A 19256-nucleotide genomic window follows, 5' to 3' on the forward strand; every position below is an offset into this window, starting at 1 on the left:
GCGTGTGAATCATTGTTGCAAACGTTACTACGATGTTGCAGTCTGCACCATATACAGTATATCACTCACAAACTGACCTGACGGAATTTGAAGAGTGGTAGCAACATGGGTGCCCCCGTTTTGTTTTTCTTTTTTTACACCGCACAACGCTGACACATACACACACATCATCCAGAGCATACATTCCTCAGAGGAAGCCGCCCCCGGCTATTTAAAGAGACATCCCCAGGTTATTTTGTCAATACATTTTACAAAGAGTAACTTGAAACCTACTATTGCTTACTACTTGGACATATTTTATTGTCATTATACTTTTTGCAACACAGATAAATGTCCTCACACAGGCTGAACTTCTAGTTACAGGGTGGTAGGTAGTTTATACATTGTTTTGTCCGATTGTGCTAATGAAAGGGGAAGTTTCAGAAGATCTAGATGATTTACCTGGGTGCATCTGAGCAGTCTGTAGTGAACTCTCCCCGTGCACACTTCTTTATCCACACAGTATTCAAAGTGTAACCACTGGTTAAAGAGTCCCCAAAGGGGGAACAAGTCAACGACTGCAAGTAAACAATTTCTGCAGCTGCAGCAGTGTGAAAACTCCCCAGCTGTGGAATCAACATCTCTGAGGAGAAAATAAAAGAAGAAATAATAGTGCGATGTGGACCTGATACTTGGCTCCTGTGAGCTGTGAAAATAGAAATGGTGGTGTGTTGAGTGCGTGAGGTGCCTGGTCAGTGGCTGTCTTATAATAGCAATGACCTCTGAGGAATCTTTGAAATGTGACTCACGAGCTGAAGGTGCCATGCTTACATGACGGGCTGGACACAGATGTGATCCCGTTACTCTCTTGTGCCACAAACATGTAAAAAGCATGTTGTCTTGAGTTAAATACAAGTGGAGAACATAAAGTGAAAGATGTGTCGACAGTGAGAAAACACTTTGAACACACGGATCAATGAAAACATTTACATTATATACTGTATAAATATATTTTAAAACATTGATGATGCAAGTACACCCACAAGAATATACCAGAATAGCCAAAGCTGAAGTGAATGTGTTTTTTTATTATTAATATATATATATGTATTTCATTCTCAAGAGAGACCTATTGAAATGTGGTATTCATGATGATGTGGTATGTTTTAATAGGAATTTTAATCCAAACTTAATTTGTCCATTTCCATTGGCAGTAGCTTGATTCTGTCCATATGCTCTATGATCATAAATCAACAAGTTATCCGCCTGCATTCATACATGGCTGATGTAAATAGGCAAAGCACCAAACTGACGTGAAACACCTATCTTTATCAATATTGAATGTATCCGATGAATACGAAAACATTTTTAAAAACATAATCATCCGTAGAGGATTTTCTGCGCCTAAGCAGCTGCTGCCTCATGCTCTCATCTCTGAATCATTTGGACATGACCACAGCTTGTTTTCCCACGACTCCAGAGGATTGGCAATATCACTTGTATGCCAGCGGAGGGGAAAAAAAAGTGAATTTACTCCAGCTGTTCGAGAGACAACACATTTAGTCACATCTGATTTGTAAATCTCGGCCGGTGAATTGTATTTGCAGACAGTGAAGATGATGCAGCCTTTTGGAGAGACGCCCGGCCCCAGGGTGCAGTAACCAGCCAGGCCCTGCACTCTATTAAGGCTGCAGGGACAGATTCCAGTTACTGAGCCCGGGGGACAGAGACAAACAAACTGTGGCCTCTGACAACCTGAGTGAGGGACATAACTGTTTTAAAAGACACAATTATTGGCGGAAGTATCCTGTACTGAAAATGCAAGATGGTTATAAAATACAAACCTGAAGCAAACCTTAAGCTCCTCAGCAATGCATGTCCTCTCTGCTTACCAGTGGGGCTGATAAACCCAGTGAAAAGTGAAAACCTGGGCTATACATTACCCACCAACCAATGGTCTATCGAGCTTGGCCCCACTGAAATTAAATATTAACCCTGAGGAAAAGTTACTCACTTATTCTCCACCGCTATCACTGGCTACCCATTTAACCCCCACACTGCTGCAGCATTGGACATATGCATGGAAAACCTGCTACAGTGAAATCATTTTAGCCAGCCATACCTAGAATACTTCTACCATTCAGTGAGCTCCATACTCTCCATTGTCTTCCGTTTTACCATGCAGCAAGGGTACTTCATTTGCTTTAGATGCACAGCAGTCAGATGTCATCCCCAAAGTTCACATTCACCCTAATTTGAAATATCCAATTGTGTGTGTGTGTGTGTGTGTGTGTGTGTGTGTGTGTGTGTGTGTGTGTGTGTGTGTGTCTGCATCTTTTTCTCAAATGTATTCTCTCTTGATCAATCATATGAGAATTCTCACTTTTTACCAATGAACCGAATAAAGTAAACTAGACAGACACCACTAACCAAAGACACAGACACACACACACACACATATTCACATGGACATGGACAGTCAGGTATGAACAAGGCAACTAGGTGTGGGAAGCAGTCAGCTGCCTAGCCGACCTTCAGAATGTCAATGAATGTTGGATCAAACACTAAGCAATGCTTAGCCTGGAGCCAGATGGTTACTTTCCCAGCATCCCAGCAAAAATCATGCAGTGGAAGTTCTATGTTTAATATACAGTACGCTTGCACAGCCTGTGTGCAAATGAAAGGATAGAAACATACAATGGATAAAGTACCTGCAGAAAAGCAATGTTTAGATTGTCTTGTCTTTGTCAGGCAAAAATACACCTCATTTAATCTGCTGTAGCTCTGAAATGACAATATCTGTAACACACTTCATCTAAGAACATGGTGGGTGCAATGGATTATCTGGACACTAGAGGCTGACAAAAGCTATGACAAAAATAAAGGTTTGCCTATATTCAAACTGTGTTTACTCAAAAGCAACATACTGTATTAACCATATATACTGGTATTGTGTCATGAACTGGATATGAATGTAAAGGACCGGGATCATGTGTGTAAGAAAAGAAAACATAAATATAACACTGTAATTCCTCACTTATAAGGGGTTTTCTGTTTACATGCTAATACGATGTCACAGTTGATAAAGTAATATAATTATTTTTTTTTTTTTAAATTTACATATCAAAAAAAGAAAAATTAAAAGCATGAAAATACAATAAAAAAATATGTTCAAATGATTTCACAAATAAAAATAAACAAAAAATAAACAATTTGGATATGAACAATATTTTAAATTCATAAATTCTGCTTCTCCCCAACTGCTGATCAGATTATGAACTGGTGTTGCAACTGCAAAACCAAAACTGGTATTGAGAGTGATTCTTCGGAGAGCTTGTTGAAATTTCTAGGAACATAAAGTGCAGAGTGACGATGGGGGATTTACGGGTTAGGTGCCAAGTGAAGCTGGGTTTGTTTTCATTGTTCCTCTATCAACAAGTCAAATATATCATGACAAGAGCAGATCATGAGATTATAAGGGATTTCTATCTGTTTCAGGTCGAGTAGATTTCTACTCAACCGTTTACATTTTAAAACGTTGATTACCCATGGATGTTTTTTTTTTCTTTTTGTTTTTTTTTAAGATTTTTTTTTTGGCATTTTCAAGCTTTATTAGATAGTACAGAGTTGAAATGGGGAGACAGAGAGAGAGGGGGGATGACATGCAGTAAAGGTCCACAGGTCGGACCCGAACCTGCGACCACTGCAACGAAGGCCGAAGCCAATATGGTACACGCTCTATCCACTACACCACCGGAGCGCCCCGACCCATGGATGTTTAACTCTGTTGTTTTTGTGTGTTGAAAGCTCACTCTGATGAGTAACAACTGAAATGTTTTGTGTTTTGCAATTCTGAAAAGAGACGGCTTTCAACCTGCCAAATACTGTGATTCAGCTTCAGTCTACCTTCTTTGATGACCCTGAATAACACAGTGGAGGTAGAATATTTTATTAAGTTGATCTACTTAATATTTACTAATGCTGATATCCAGTGGCTTAAACATATTGTTCCTTTGAACTAAACTCAAATCGCATTTCCCTTTATAGCAAAACCCCCAAGATTTCCAACCATCGTATCCATCTCTTTGTGACCTGCACATCAGTACATACATTGAATAATAGTAAACTGTGTTTTTATTGTAGCCAATACAGTTTTTTTTTACTACAATATGAACACGTCACATTTCTCCATATGGAGATGAAGTACACCATACAACAAAGAAAAAATCCCAAATATAAAAGGTCATAGTTCAAAGCCCCGAAACCCCTTACAGAGAAATAACTATAAGTGACAGTAGTTGAACCAAAGGTTGAAACTATATCAATTTGAGGACATCCATTTTCTGCATTTCAACAAGTTACTAGGAAGGAACACACAGATAGTCGGGATGGATTGATTTCGAGTAAAATTAGATTTTTCTTCTTTTCTTTTTAACAAAACAATACTTTTTTATGATGATTATAGAGCTTGTAACAACATAAGGACAACATTCGACCAACTCAATAATGTAATACAATAAAATGTACAAAAGACAGAGGGAGGGTGGAGTGCACTTTGCATCATATTTGATGTGATTGAGGCATTTTGTCTTTTTTTTTATTACAAAAAAACGCTTTAAAAGTTACAGAAATACATTGTTTGCAGTCATGGTGAATTATGAGTCAACTTTTTAAGACAAAACTGGCAAGGAGTAGCGGCATTCAAAAACACACCTGACCAACCCATTTCTTCACTGGTTTGAGGTTCGAGTGTTGTATCCCTGTACACTGGATTAACACATAATGATAAAATTGTTGCTGCATGAGCTAACTGGCAAGAGTTTAGGCATAATAGTAAACAATTAAACAAAAATCCAAGTTCCATCCAGTGTAATTTCTCCCAGACATGCTGACTACATCAACTGGGCAAGAGATCTGGCAAGTAGCTAAGCCCAATAAAAACTAATTCCATAAGAATATGTTGTCCTGAAATCATCTCTGCAGAATCAACTGGCAAAGTGTTGTAACAAAGGAATAAACCATTTTAAGGAGCGATACAGGACACAGCATTTCCAGTTAACATTACATCTCAGGATTAGTTCATATAAATTCAAACGTTTGTATAGAAATGTCAAAACGGCAGGCATTACAGTACAGTATGTTGAAATAAAGATATAATACTGGTTACTGTAACTTTCAGTCTAACATGTGCCATTGTCTGTAATGCAATAGCAATGGTTACAATGGAACAGTAAAAAGGTGCAAGAGGTGCTCTTTGAGAACGATGAAGGTTGCATTTCTCTTGTCTTTTTTAGTTTTCTGCCACCGTGAGAACTGAACTTTTGGCAAACAGGGTGGTGAGCAGAGAGTCAGGCCTCTTCACTTGTCCTGATCCCCTCCTACAATGGAAGCACACATTAGAGTGAGCTTACCTTCTTATACTTTATCTATATATACAGTATATATCTCTGTGAGTGTGTGTATACGTGTACTCAACTCACACTTTGAGCATTGCCCCCACACACAGCAACAGCACCAGTACGGCAAGGATGGCCACAGCAATGCACACATAGACAGGTACTGCGTCCCATTCTGGCCCAGGTAGGACTTTTTCCTCTTCTAAAACAAAAGAAAACACACACACACACACACACACACACACACACACACACACACACAAAGCAAAATATTAATTATTGGACATTTCATATAGGGGAGAGTGGCCTAAGTTGTGCATTTTGGAAGTTGTGCCACCCCTTGTTTCTAGAAAACCGTGGAAGAAATTGGAAATGTGATCACATATTTAAGAAGAGCCATCCATTTGACTCATCCTGTAAAGAAGGGAGATACAAGGAATAAGATATAAGCACATTTAAGCTCAAAAAACTGTGTTTTGCCTTTCAAAGTAAAATTTCCATGATCAAGGTTTTTTGATTATTGTGTCTGAACAATTATAGACAAGTTTGAAAACATTTGACACATGTTTTAGTGCTTTGGTATGCTACATTTTGAGTCTATACAGTTAGCACAATGTCAGCCCTAAACTGCTGCATCATGCCTATTATCCAAATTTCTGGGATTGGGGTGATTTGTGCCAAAGGGCCTGGGTGAGTTATAAGTAAGTAAGTAAAATGTATTTATAAAAGCACATTTATGACAGTTTGCACTGTCCAAAGTGCTGTACATAGTGCATTCAGTAGGTAAACAATGAAGGTAAAATAACAACCAAAATAAAAGATGTAAAGCCCATACATCCACATAAACACAGATAGTAGTGCAGAGGTAAGATAGTTAATGGGGAGAAAACACCAGGGTGTACATATGGGTTTTGAGCCTTGATTTAAAGGCAGAAATGTAGGAGAATCACATTTGTCAGGTCGCAGTTGGTTCCACAAGCACAGAGCAACTAGTGCAAAGTACATTTATGAGAGTTGTGCCAGTGGCATGGCTGTATACGCTGGTCACCAAAAGAAAGTGATTGTCTACAGTAGCTCAGAAGAGAGTGACATCTCAATTCCACTTAACGACACCACTGATGAGAGTTCAGATGGCCAGAATGATGATGATGGTGACTTTGTCATTGTGAGCTTTGCTGGTAAAACCATTAGATCTGCTAGGCCTTGTTTAAGAAAATTGTCCTTCAATCTTTGTCAACTATTTACTTTATTTACTTTAAATAAACCTTAAATAAGTGATTGTCTAATGGATTTGTCTTGCATTACAGTTTATGAGATATATATCAATGGCACAATTCACCCCATGGTATTCTCTCCAACCGCACAACTTACACCACACCGGGGCAAGTTGTGCATCAAGACAACTTTTTTTCCGAAAGCTATATTTCTTCAACAGTTTATTCCAGATCCAAAGTTTTTATTGCCAGGGATGCACAACACCCTGAAATATATGTACATATTTGAGTTGGAGACTTTACTGTCAAGGCCTTACTTTAAAGTCACTTTGAGTGAAAAGTTGCACAACTTAGGCCACTCTCCCCTATATACAGTATCCTCGGGTAATCTGGAAACTGTTTTTAAGTATTAGCTATCTATTACAGCATTTTCTATAACAAATTTTAGAAATGCTTATGAGGGTAAAGTGCTGACTTTCAGAATCGATTGCATATACATGACTATAAATGACAATGTATGTATAAACTTCTCAAAAACTCATCTGTTTACCATTGCCTTTCTTCGACTTGTTCATTATACACACTAAGTATTATTATTCTTATGTGTGTTTTTATGTTTTCATATTTGATCTTGTCATCATTGTACAGTGACCCTGAGTGTCCAGAAAGGGGCAAGCAAATAAAATTAATTATGATTATTATTACAATTATGATTATTATCATTATGTTGTACAAGATTGCACCGTCAGCATAAAAATGGACAATGCAAAAGTAAGTTGGAGAATACATTATACATACTGTATATTCATAGTAAACAGTAAGAGGGCCTTTGGGGGATGCTGTTATTAACCATCTGCAATACAATGAAAGAGACTCACACCAGCGAAAAAGTTTGATAAAGGTTTTATTGTGTGAAAAATGTTGATGTTTTAAATCAAAACAACAATGAGCTTCATTTACCTACCCGAAGCTATACACAGTATTTAGAAATTCCATTTCAAAATTGGCATTTAAAACAGAATGAATTCTCAGAAGTGGCAATAGTTTGACATTCAACTTCAAAATAAATACCCAGTAAGTTACTTCAGAACTGGTGGTCATCCAAAATAAGGTTCATTTAAACAGAAGGTGATACAGGATTGTCTTGAAGCAGAATTTCAAGAGGTGGACTGGGCAGTCTGTGGCCTACAACCATTTACCTTATATGATAGCAAAAAGGAACAACTGAACTGAATTAAAGAGCCTCAGTCAGTGTTCCACACATAATAAGTTCCGTAACTGCACCTTTACTTCAGGCAGTCTTCGTGGTCATATTTGACACCTAAATCTTCAAAAATAACCTTGTACCTTCACAGTTGATGATCAGTTACATAATTCTGCCATACATACAGTAATTCTATAACAAAAACTAGATTTTCCATTTGGTTGATTTCTTATTGGGTGGTACATTTTTGCTACATGTATCATTTTACGCACATGAAAAGTATCATCACGTCTTCATTTTGTTTAGGATGTTGCCAATACACTCTGAAGAGTAAATATAAGACGATCCGTTATCCTTTTCCCTGGCCTCCAAATGATCCGACCTTGGCTGAAAAAAAGACAAATTAGAAAGTCAGCACCAATTATTATTTTGTGTTTGTTATTTGGCTTCATAAAAGAATCATGATGTTTTTAAACTGTCTTATAGCCTTGTCAGTCATTTTATTATTCTAACACATCAGACTGCAGTGACCTCAAATAAATATTTAAATATATAAAACATTAGAACAAGGTTTCCACAAAATGTTATTGTCAATATGTGTATGTGCTCTTTGTATTATTAATAAAAAACAAACAAATCCTCTTTAGCTTTGAAAAGGATTTTTATATATTATAAACTAAACTCATAGCAAAGTTGAAATCAGAACAGAAGAATACAATTTGAAAAAAAAGCGGGGCCATATGTGTACAATTTATATATTTACAATGTCATTAAAAAAATCAAAATCAAACTTACTAATGACGTTATCAGGGTCTGCCACCTGGGAATCCACAAAGTTATTGTTTCTCATGAAGACTTGTAGATGTGGCTTTAAGCACAAAACAATGCTTTACAGTTTAGGGGGTATTTCTGTTACCTCTCTGACACACCCTGACTAAAACCCTTGAAATTACGGGATGAAATGCTGATCTCTCATAAATGCAATCATAAGTCATTCTCATCATTACTCAAGTCAAGGTTTTTTTCCAACGTCAATGGCTGTGACTCAACCCTACATTTATCAAAGAGGTGGGGTCAACGTGGATAAATCTCAACTGACTTAGACAATGACTGGGAGAGCATCTGTGATTGATTGATTGTGCATTTACATAAATCATTTTCCACAAAAAGCCTGCTTGGGAACCGATTTTGTGCAATAAATTCTGTTTTTTTTCTAAAGGTGCACTATGCAGTTTCAGAAGATGAGGTTTTGTTTACCTTTGCAGAGCCTACAGCTAGTTTACAAAACATATTTACTTTACATGTAAGTATAAGCATTGAATAATTCTATCATCATGAATCAAAACAGATGTATTTTGCACCTTCTGGAACCAACGTAAGACTTGAATATGTTTGTAAAACAAACTGTGGGCTCTGCTGCTGTAAAGAACAACAGTGAAACAGTAACTTTTCAGGTCGCTTTCTAACCTCAAACAGTGTTTCAGGGATCCAATCTTTCCTTAAAGGAAAGCTTGTTTATAGAGTTATGATAATATGCCTAAAAAAATTCAAATATCTGACACACCCAAAGTTACATAGTGCACCTTTAATAGAAGCTCTTACATAGTGGCAAGTCAATTCTGGTGTGTTGAATGCAATATTAGGGTCAATTGAAACATCATTACCTGGGTGGCATGTCGAACGACTCCATTCACTCCAATAGCTTTTGTTTGCACAATACTTGTGCATTTTGGAGCGAACCCTAAAGCAGTGTCTCTCTTTGTCATGGCTGGAGGGCAGAGTTACACTTGTCTGTTCAGTTCTGATTGGCGCCTGTCAACAAAAGTGGAGGCCAAATCAACGAACAAACACATTTTGCAATAATAGCCACTCTAAATTTCTAAATGCCTGTTAAATGTTTAGGAGTAAAGCTTATGAAAGAGCTCGTTAATTAAATTCATTTGTAGTTGTATAGCTTATTATTTGTCTATTCCCTGTGTGTTTGTTTGATTCTAACACCAACAGAGCCTTAGAGTTTGTAAACAGAAAAAAGACTTTAGACATTTTAGGTAATCCTTACCGATGCAGTTTTACCATCTTGACTGTGTTCCACCTCCCATTGCAGACAGTGTCCAGGAACCTTGCCAACAGGTTGCTCCCAGTGTATTTGCAGTTGTGTGTCTGGACCTGTTTGCACGTGCAGCTTCTCCGTCATCGCAGGTTTCACTGCGTAAAGTAAAACAAGGAAAAAAATAATAATCAGATTGTGACAGGATAATGAGGCATAGTTTGTTGAGATAACAGTGGAGCGTGTAAAACAATGTACATGGTGAGTGAATTTATAGTAACTGAGCTGGCATGTGCCGGCTGAAAGAAAAACATGTCATGTACACATACCTTGGTTTTGGATTTGCAGGGAGATGAATGTTGGTTGTAAGGGCTCTTCCAGACAGGAGCCGTTCACACAGAAGTTGATATCCGTGAAATCAGGGAGAGGGATCCCGGAGAAGTTGCAGCCGCTCCTGACTCCACTCAAAATCAGGTATTTGGGGCATTCCTCTGCCTGGGCTAGTCCCTTGTGCCTGGAAAAGAGACCACACAATGCATTGATGAGATGGCTGCTATCTATTCAACAAGACAGTTTTTGTTGAACGTCTGTGAGCTTTTGAAGATGCTCACTGTATGTAAAAAATAGAAATGTGAAATGATAACATGATGTTTCAAGTATTTGATGGGCAAACAGCTTGACTCACCAAAAATAAAGAGTTTGCTGTGAGTCGGCAGGCGTCTCTGGGCTTCTTCCCCAGTTGCACTCCATGTAATTCATGTTATGGTACACACAGTCAAAATTCTGGACTGCTGTGTCCGCAACACCTAGGAGATGGAAAGGTGACAAATCAATATCAATTCATACAGAATATCTCATTCAGATGTTTCACCATCTATAAAAACCCTTTAGGACTGACCTGTGCTCGGAGGTCTCTGGACCAGTTCGGCGTAGCTGGTGCTTTTGACCATAGTGCCGTTGGTGCAGGGTCCGCTCAGCAAGGTGTACACTCTCACTTTAACATCTTTCATCAGGTCAAACTGGGCACTGTACGTCTTCCATACCGTCCTGACCGCCTGCCAAGCCGCAAACACAACCCTGTGATTCACATTACACCTTACACTTCCGGTACTATCAACAGAGCTACTGTACCAAAACTTAAATATATCCACTGGCAATGTTTTTTTTTTTGTGGAAAGACTGACACTGTGGTTGTATTCAGAACTATCTATTGTTGTCAGTCAGTTCAGTTTGAAGCAAAATGTGACACCCCAGCTTTTGAGGTGAAAAGATCATGTTCTGAAACTATACAGTTTCAGAGGAGAAGGATTTGTTCACATTTGCAGAGCCTGCAGTTAGTTTACAAACCACATGTTCTCTCCATGTAATTCTTAGTATTGAATAATTCTATCATCATAAATCAAAACTAAATTATTTGGAGGGAACCTGGAAACTAACGTAAGACTGTAAACCTGTGGGCCCTGCTGCTGTAAACAACAACAGTGAGACAGTAACTTTTCAGGAAGCTATCTTACTTCAAACTGTTCCAGGGATCACATTTTCCGGTGAGGTAAGTGTATATCTTAGAAAATGTTCTACTTCTCTGATACACTCAAAGTTATATAGTGCACATTTAAGCACTCGGTTATCGTGAGAAACTGACACCGCCAAAAAATCCTGGCAACAATAAATACATTCTTTCTTTTAACACATGAGAATGAAACAGTGCTGGGCTGCTCCAAAAAAATATAAATTTTCAATGAGTCAAGGTCAAGCTTTGTTAGCTGATGTGTTACTTGAAACATCTATTATTGACGTTGGTCGGACTCTATGAGAGAGCGATTATCTTTGTTGTAGCAATTACACAGTCATATCCGTCACCGGGCTCATTATTCTGTGAGAAAACAGCATCCCCTTTGAAACATTACCATGTCTGTTTTATTGTTTATATCCTGGTTAGTCATCCTCACTAAGGCAGAAATAAGAGAGACTGGGTTTGTATAGTTTTACTTAACTCTTGGTATTAAAAAACATATCATGGTGCAATTACAGACTTTTAGCCTACTTCATTCTGATGTGTGGGCGGGGCAGGTATCTTGCTTTTTCACACGCACACACAAAACATGTTTGACAACATAAATAAATAAGGATATTGCCTTGGCTTGACATGGTAAGAATGCTTGGCATGTCATGATCCTGCTTGGGCCTCAAGCCCTTGTGTTGTTTTTTCCCCTTTACCCTTGTCTGTGTTCTGGTGTAATTGCAGGGTTGTATCAGGTGTGCTGGAGTCAGTTACCAGCATTAACAGCTGCCATCAATCAACAATCAACTGCTCTTCATATACCCGGCCCTACCTTCCAGACACTGCCAGATTGTAAACTCTGTTACCCAGTCAGTAACTCGCCAGCCACCTAGACCTTTTGTAGTTCCGCCTGCATTTAGCTCTCCCTCCCTGGACCCCTCTGCCTGCCTGCTCTTGCCTGCCTGCCTCTGCTCGTCTCCCCGGATTCTCCCCTTGGCACTTCCTCCTGGACCCCCGCCTGTCAGCCACTCCAGAGCCCGGCCCAAAACCCCAGATTCCTTCTAAATAAACCCTCTTAAACTGGTACTGTCTCTGCGCCTGTGTCCTCCCTGTCCAGCCGTTACATGGCATACGCTTTGACCATAAGCTTTGACAGGTAAAGTTCCCCCATGGAATTTAAAGATTGGAATCACTTACAGTCCAACTGCCCTTGTAGGTGTTGAAGTACTCCAGCTGATAGAGTTTGGGGCACTCGGTCATATTAATCAAGCTGGCTGGTGGGCTCCATGTAATGTCCAGACGCCCGAGGTGACCAGGGTCTGTTATCACAAGGTCCTGCGGAGGATCCACTGCAAGTGAAAATGAATGTATTTACAGTAAATGTGCATAGCCTATAGGAAAATCTTTTTTCTTTGTATAATTATTTGATGTTCAGTCTTTGCCTCAGCAGGTGATAAGTCAACAGATAGGCTACAGTAAAGCATCATCTTAACAAAATAAAATAATTGTAAAATTGCTGATATTAAAATTTGAGATTACTGTGTCAAAAATCCACCACAAGGCGTCGATATTCTGACAATTTAAGCCTTGTTTAATTAAGTGTTTGCACGGTATCACGGTGGCAGGATCATTCAAAGTGGATACATAGCTGCCAAGTCTCACTCTTTGGCCGTGAGACACACGCAAATCAACCCGTTCACACTCTCACACGCCACACCTCAAATTTCTCACGCGGAGATATTAATCCCCAAAATAACATTTGTTTTGCGGGACTTTTATTTTCAAATTCTTATTTTGAAAAGCTAACAGACATGAGTGCCGTGACTTCCTCTTTCTGAACGCGCATTAACGTTATGCTTTGATGTGCACTGTACATTCGAAGCGTGGGATTCGAAGCGGGAGGCGAGCCCCCTGGCTATACCTTCTCTTCTGAGGTGTGTGTTGATAGTCTGCCAAGTTACCGCTGAAAAGAATTGTGTCCCCGCCGGCCGGTGAGCGCGCGTGCATCAAACATATTAACCCTTCAATTTCACTCAAGTAAATTCAGAAGATCTTTGGATCGTTTTGTATATTGTTTTTTGGTAATTTAGTTTGAAAATTAGGTTTGCAAAGTAACAAATGGCTCATCCGCCAATAAAAATGCTTTTATTCTTCTGTGTAATGAACTGTAGCCTATGTATTGCACATTTATAGCACTTTTCATAACACAAATCAAGGTAGCCTAAGAGGAGGGACCAAGTAACACAGATGTTTTATTTTAGCCTAGTAGTTTGCATTGGTGTTGAACTGTTCCCTATTTTTTTTTCTTTGAATAAAGCCTAATGCTGCTAGTAAAATACCATACTCAATAGTAGACATGATATAGAATAATTACCTTTATTAGTTTAACCAAATGTTTTAACAATAGGCTACAGGAGATATTTGAAAGCACTACACATGAATTGAATGCTATTCAATAACATTTGTGTCAGCGAAACCGTGAATGTTCTCTTTTACTTTACATACAAATGAATGCAGAAAAGGCACACATTGCTTCATAAAAAATCACCAGAATTCAGGAAATTAAGTGTTTAATGCTCAAAATGTTCTGCTGGGGGGACCCCAAGACCCCCACTTATAATGTATCCACACCCAATGTTTAATTAAAACCTGTCCTACGACTTTGCAATTCATGAATAGCCTAAGTTTATTTTAATAAGATTTTTTATGTTTTATCACATTTTCCAATTGTCTTTATTTCTGATTTATAATGAACAATATATAAACTTGCAGGACACTAGCAAAAATTATTGGGTGGGAGAGAGGACACGGTTTTGGGTCCCTCGGCCAAAAAATCTCACTCCAAACTTTTGGTGAAACTTGGCAGCCCTGAGTCTGACCAAACCACCGTGCAAAAAGTGAAGGGGTCTGAGACCCCTTCACTTTTTGCATGCGGGGTTGTGTTGTCATTTTGAATGGATAAAACTGTCATTTCTGTCCACCAATCTACACTCACTAATAACACGTTAGTGCACAAGTAAAACATGAAGCCTATTCTGACCAGATTCGGACCCTACGCGGCATGCACTATAAATTGTAGTCACGTTGTCAAATGTATCCATTCCAAAGTGTTCGATTATTTTCCTTCAATTGTTCCAGGCTTCCCCGTTGCATTTTTAATGGGGTTTGAAGGTTTTAATGTTATTGAATATATCAAGAATAGAAAAGTGAAGTGTATCATGCATGCGACTAAAAAGTAAAAAACAGAGGTAAACAAGTTGTCCGACCTGTAAATCCATCGCATGGCACGCTCTCCCTCCAGGCTATCAAGAGCAGCATCAGTGTCGCCTGAGGAGTCATCCAGGATTTACTTGCCATTCTGAGATAAAACGCTTTTTGACCGAAAAAAAAACCTAATCAAAATGAAAGAAGTTGTAAATAATAGTTCCACAAAAATAATCAAATGTTATGGTTGATGTTTCTGAGCAGCACCGAGTAAGCTCCTGTTAAATTGTAGGCAACATACAATTCTAATCTGATTTAACAGTAAAACATTATATTTATAAAAAAAGGGAAAAAAACTTAAATATCCACAAAATAGGTACGGAACTACCTTTTATATTGTGCAATATAAAGCATGATATTATAATAAAATGTTGCTCAACCAAACAGTGCTGTCAGACTAAGAGACGGGTGTCGCCTACTTACTTGAATGTGAGGGAGAGCTATTCGTTGGTAGCAGGTTCAGACAGAGTTTATGAGACAGACAGTGTGGGTGGACTGGAATCAGGGATGATCTTTATGATCTCTGCATAAAGCGTGTAGCCTATAGCTGTGGTGTGAGAGGGGGGCGACGAGCACACAGTTAGAAACAATTAGTTTGGCTGTGATGACACACCGATCATTTCATGTCGGCTCTTGTCACTAGGAGTTTGGGAAAATTTCAGCGAAATCTGCTTTGGACCTGGCCACATCACTATCTAGCTTCCACACTGCCTGTTGGCCCATCGTTGCCATATCCAAACAAACAAAAAATCTTTCAGAAATAACAACAAATTGTGTCATTCAGAAATCAGCCACTAGGAAAATTCTCATCAAATCGTGCAAATAACCCTGTATGGAACTGGACACTGCACGTTTCTGACTCAGTGTTCAGTGATGCAGCTGATTTAACACTACAGACCACAAGAGGTCAGTGAAGCAGGAAAAGTCCAATTTCTGTTGTGGTGCTTGTCATGATTAGTTTCCTCATACCACTAATACATACTTGATTTGAGTGTAAACCATGGGGCATCTGCAGGGTTTTTCCATACCTGTCAGTGTACAGTTAATCCCCATGCCCTGATCTCCGCTGCCCTCTGACGCATCATGACAGCCAGTAACCAAAAACAAAAACATAATCCCTCACTGACTTTTAATCCAAAAACGTTCCATTGTGGTGTTTCCAAAGAATATAATTCATGAGCCAAAGTTGGTTAGACGAGATGTGGCTGACTGCACGTCTGCCACCACAATCAACCAGCTGTGAAAACATGAGTTGTTAACAGCTTATTAACTTTGTGTGTAATGCACTTGGTTTTAAAGATATGTCTCATATGGCATCTTTATGTTTTGGTCTTTATATCCTGTATGTAATTGTTCTTGAGACAAATCATTAAAAAAAAAGTTAGTTTTAGTTAGTTTTAAACGTCAACAGACACCCGCCTTCAAGAGAGGTAACGTTTGTCTATTGAGCGATTCCAGACCCTCTGTACAAATGAAATGAAGTATGATGGTCTGGTAGGACCAGGCTACATCAGTGGTGTTGTGTGTGGAAGAACTTTGGTGAGTTGAACATGCATGTGCAGGATTCACAGTAGTGTAAGCCGGGCAAAATGACAAGACTAGACTAGAACCGCCTACTGGGTGAGGAGCAGATGTCTTTATTCCCTTTCATCCCACTTCCCACAGTGGGCCTACTAACCTCAAGTCAGCATCATGCGTGAGAGTCAGTGAGGGATAACCATTGATGATGATATGCAGTCTTGTGTTGTTGTTGAGGCCATGTTTTGTTGTTTGTTAAGTAATAGAGTGATATGTTCCCTGGAAGTAGTAACTTCAAAGACTTTGTGAAAACATTCATAAATAGAACAAGGTAATTGACTGATGTCCACTATATCTCCTTTCTTACTGTACTCGCTCTCTAATTAAGAATAAAGTAAGTGCATTTCACAATTTGTATAACATTGCCCTTTACTCATAATAGTCTCTATTCACATAATGAGCTGGTTCACTCCCACAGTTAATCTCTATTATGAGCAGAAATGGTGATATGTATACAGTAGGTGGCACATGAAGGTGCCCTACTTGTACGAGACATATATGCATGTAAAGACAAGACAAACTGAGCTGCAAAGAATTTGACTTTATTTTATATTGACCATGTTTTTTCGTTTTATTTTTAAGAAATCCCTGGGATTTATACAGATGATATGTACAGAGTTTCAGCTTCAGCCATTCGGTATTCTTGCATGCATTTGACTTTTTCTTTTGAATACAAAAAGCTTATGTACACCAGTTTAAATTTTTCTTGGCAGTGTAGTATTGAGACATGACTCACTGTTTCACGGTTTTCTTTGGATGAGATGATGAAGTGTAAAATCATAGCAAGCAAACTTCTGATAGCAGTTGTGGTACAGATGAAGGTTAGTGCAATAATGCAGTGTATCACATCACATAAATATATCAGCACCTCGGCCGCGACTGTATAAAAAGATGTACCAATTTCACTTCTCCATGTTGCAGACATCTTGTGTTTATCGCAAGCAACGTTGTGTGCGTGTGTGTGTGTGAGTGTGTGTGAGCTGCACAGGGAGTGTCAGCTAAATGAAAAACTTTTGTTCATTGCTCTTCATCGGAAAAAGGCAAACTTGCTCCGAAGCCTCATAAATGACCTTCCCTAAAAACTTATTCATTAGTCAGATCTGTTCTGAAATAATAAAGAACTGGGTAGAAATGTAGGACTGAGGTAAAACACAATGTTCACGCATGATAGCAAGTACATTCATCTTTAAAAATCACAATCAGCTTTTCAATTTTGAAGTTTCACATACCAATTCCAAACAGAGCAAGAATTTTAAATGGACAGGTACACAGTTTTTCCAAGTTTGTCTTTCTCACACGCCCATAAGTATGTTGAGAGAATTATCACTCACTACAATCATTCCTCCATTGGTTTCCAGTGTAAGTAAACAATTCACAGATCTTTGTAAGACATACTTCCCCATGTTCATCCAAAGTTAATATACGGCTTCAGAAGTTTGTGTTCCAAAATCAAAAGTTTTGGTTTGTTTTTTGTTCAAACTCCCTTCTTCATGTTACTCACTGTTTTAGGGAATTATAACACTGAAACAACTGTAGTTGTTCATGTAAGCTTTGGCTGAACTTGCGTTGTTTGAAAGATTTTCATTACATTAACTAGTTATGAGAAGGAGGAATAATTACAGAAACCAAAAAGCCTGTGTCAATGCACCTATTGTTTTAAGATGCAATACTAGTGTGAACCTACCCTTTAAACAAACAACCTACATGCTTTTGGTAGATTTTTGTCATTGAGGCTCAATGCTATAATATCTCATCTTAGTTATCTATGCACATTGTTTACTGTGGCCACAGCTTTGCTGTTGTTGTGTTCAAACACTGACGGCTTTGATGAAAAGATACCTTCATCATTTGGCACCTACAACAAGTTCAGAAAAGGGCGATGTGATATGCAGGTATAAATAGAATAAGGCTTCAGTGTGGTGTGATACACTGCATATAAACAGAATACAGAAGTCAGGCTCACACTGACATCAAAGGAAGAGGGGAGAGCTTACAAACTTTAAATTCACAGACTGATAATGATAACTCGATCTCTTCAGCATGCATGTACCAGCATGTGTTGGTGAATAATGGAACGAATAAAACTTTATGAGCAATTACGATGAAAGCAAAAACAAAGCCGCCCAATATTCACCTAGGGAGATATGTTCAGGCTTGCAGTGCATGTTTTTATATAGATGTAACGGATACAAATACGTACAGGTCTGAGTTGCCACTGTCACAAGGACAAAGAGGTTTCAGGGTGTGTGATGGTTTAAATGGAACCCATTGGTTATTATTTCCAGCTGGTAATGTCACAACAACACACGAAAAAATGCTCCATAAAGAAAATCCATACAGTAGCATGCATGCAAATTTAAATTCAAAGCCAAAGTTGTATGTCCCATTTTTTTCTGTTCACCTTAACCATAGAGTAACTGTGAGTCATTTGTTAAACTAAAGATAAACTGAAAATGTGCAGTACCTTATGAGACAGCAGTGCATAGACACTTGAGAGAGATATGGCCAGACATTGTGAGCTAAAGTATATAGACAATCCTTTGCAGGCATTGGCCTACAGAAACTTTTCTTCTTCTTTCTTTGGTTAAAAAATTATCCGAATCTAAACCCTCTGATATTTGACACATCCAATCCGAGTAAGGTAACATAACAATTCCATTACTTTGTTGAAGAACATCATGCCTTCACTGTGTGACGCCTGTTGTTCGTATATAGGCAGCCATCTTATGTGAAGCTAACGTAGCACAGTGTGCTAACATTTTGAGTAGGCTATATTTATCCGACTTCACATCTGCTCGTTGTTCAAATATAAATCAAAATTTTACATGGTGATAGATGCCCACAGTGGTTAACTGTATTCAGTTTTAAGGTGCAGCTGTGTTCCGTTGCACACTTTAGTATTGTGATTTTCCTGCAGATGTTTGTCAACTGTAGATATGTGTGTTGTTTGTCTGATAAATATATGGTAAGCATAAAAGATGAGCAGTCTGCAGCAGCAGGAAAGAAGGTATTTCCAGAGGCAAACTGCTTTTGAGGGCATGTAGCCCAAAACCCGACCAGGAAGCAACACCCA

General features: G+C 38.6%; 1 protein-coding gene across 5 annotated transcripts; it reads right to left on the reverse strand.

The window, feature by feature from the left end:
* Positions 1-4275: 4275 nt before the first annotated feature.
* il13ra2 (interleukin 13 receptor, alpha 2) lies at positions 4276-15090 on the reverse strand. Of its 5 annotated transcripts, XM_080041625.1 has the most exons (10): positions 15029-15090; positions 14608-14733; positions 12539-12690; positions 10739-10895; positions 10526-10646; positions 10170-10354; positions 9853-9998; positions 9458-9605; positions 5460-5577; positions 4277-5357 (listed from the first exon to the last, which is right to left on the reverse strand). In XM_080041625.1, exons 2-10 carry the CDS (start codon positions 14696-14698, stop codon positions 5270-5272), a joined length of 1206 nt encoding a protein of 401 aa, XP_079897751.1. In that variant the 5' UTR covers positions 14699-14733; positions 15029-15090; the 3' UTR covers positions 4277-5269. The 5 variants fall into 5 exon arrangements, with proteins under 5 accessions (XP_079897752.1, XP_079897751.1, XP_079897750.1 ...); XM_080041626.1 differs by lacking the exon at positions 15029-15090 and having other exon boundaries at positions 4276-5357; positions 5460-5574; positions 14608-14993; XM_080041624.1 differs by lacking the exon at positions 15029-15090 and having other exon boundaries at positions 14608-14993.
* Positions 15091-19256: the final 4166 nt, after the last annotated feature.

The sequence above is a fragment of the Ammodytes marinus genome (assembly GCF_949987685.1).
Source record: "Ammodytes marinus genome assembly, chromosome: 14".
In the NCBI taxonomy this organism is placed as follows: domain Eukaryota; kingdom Metazoa; phylum Chordata; class Actinopteri; order Uranoscopiformes; family Ammodytidae; genus Ammodytes; species Ammodytes marinus.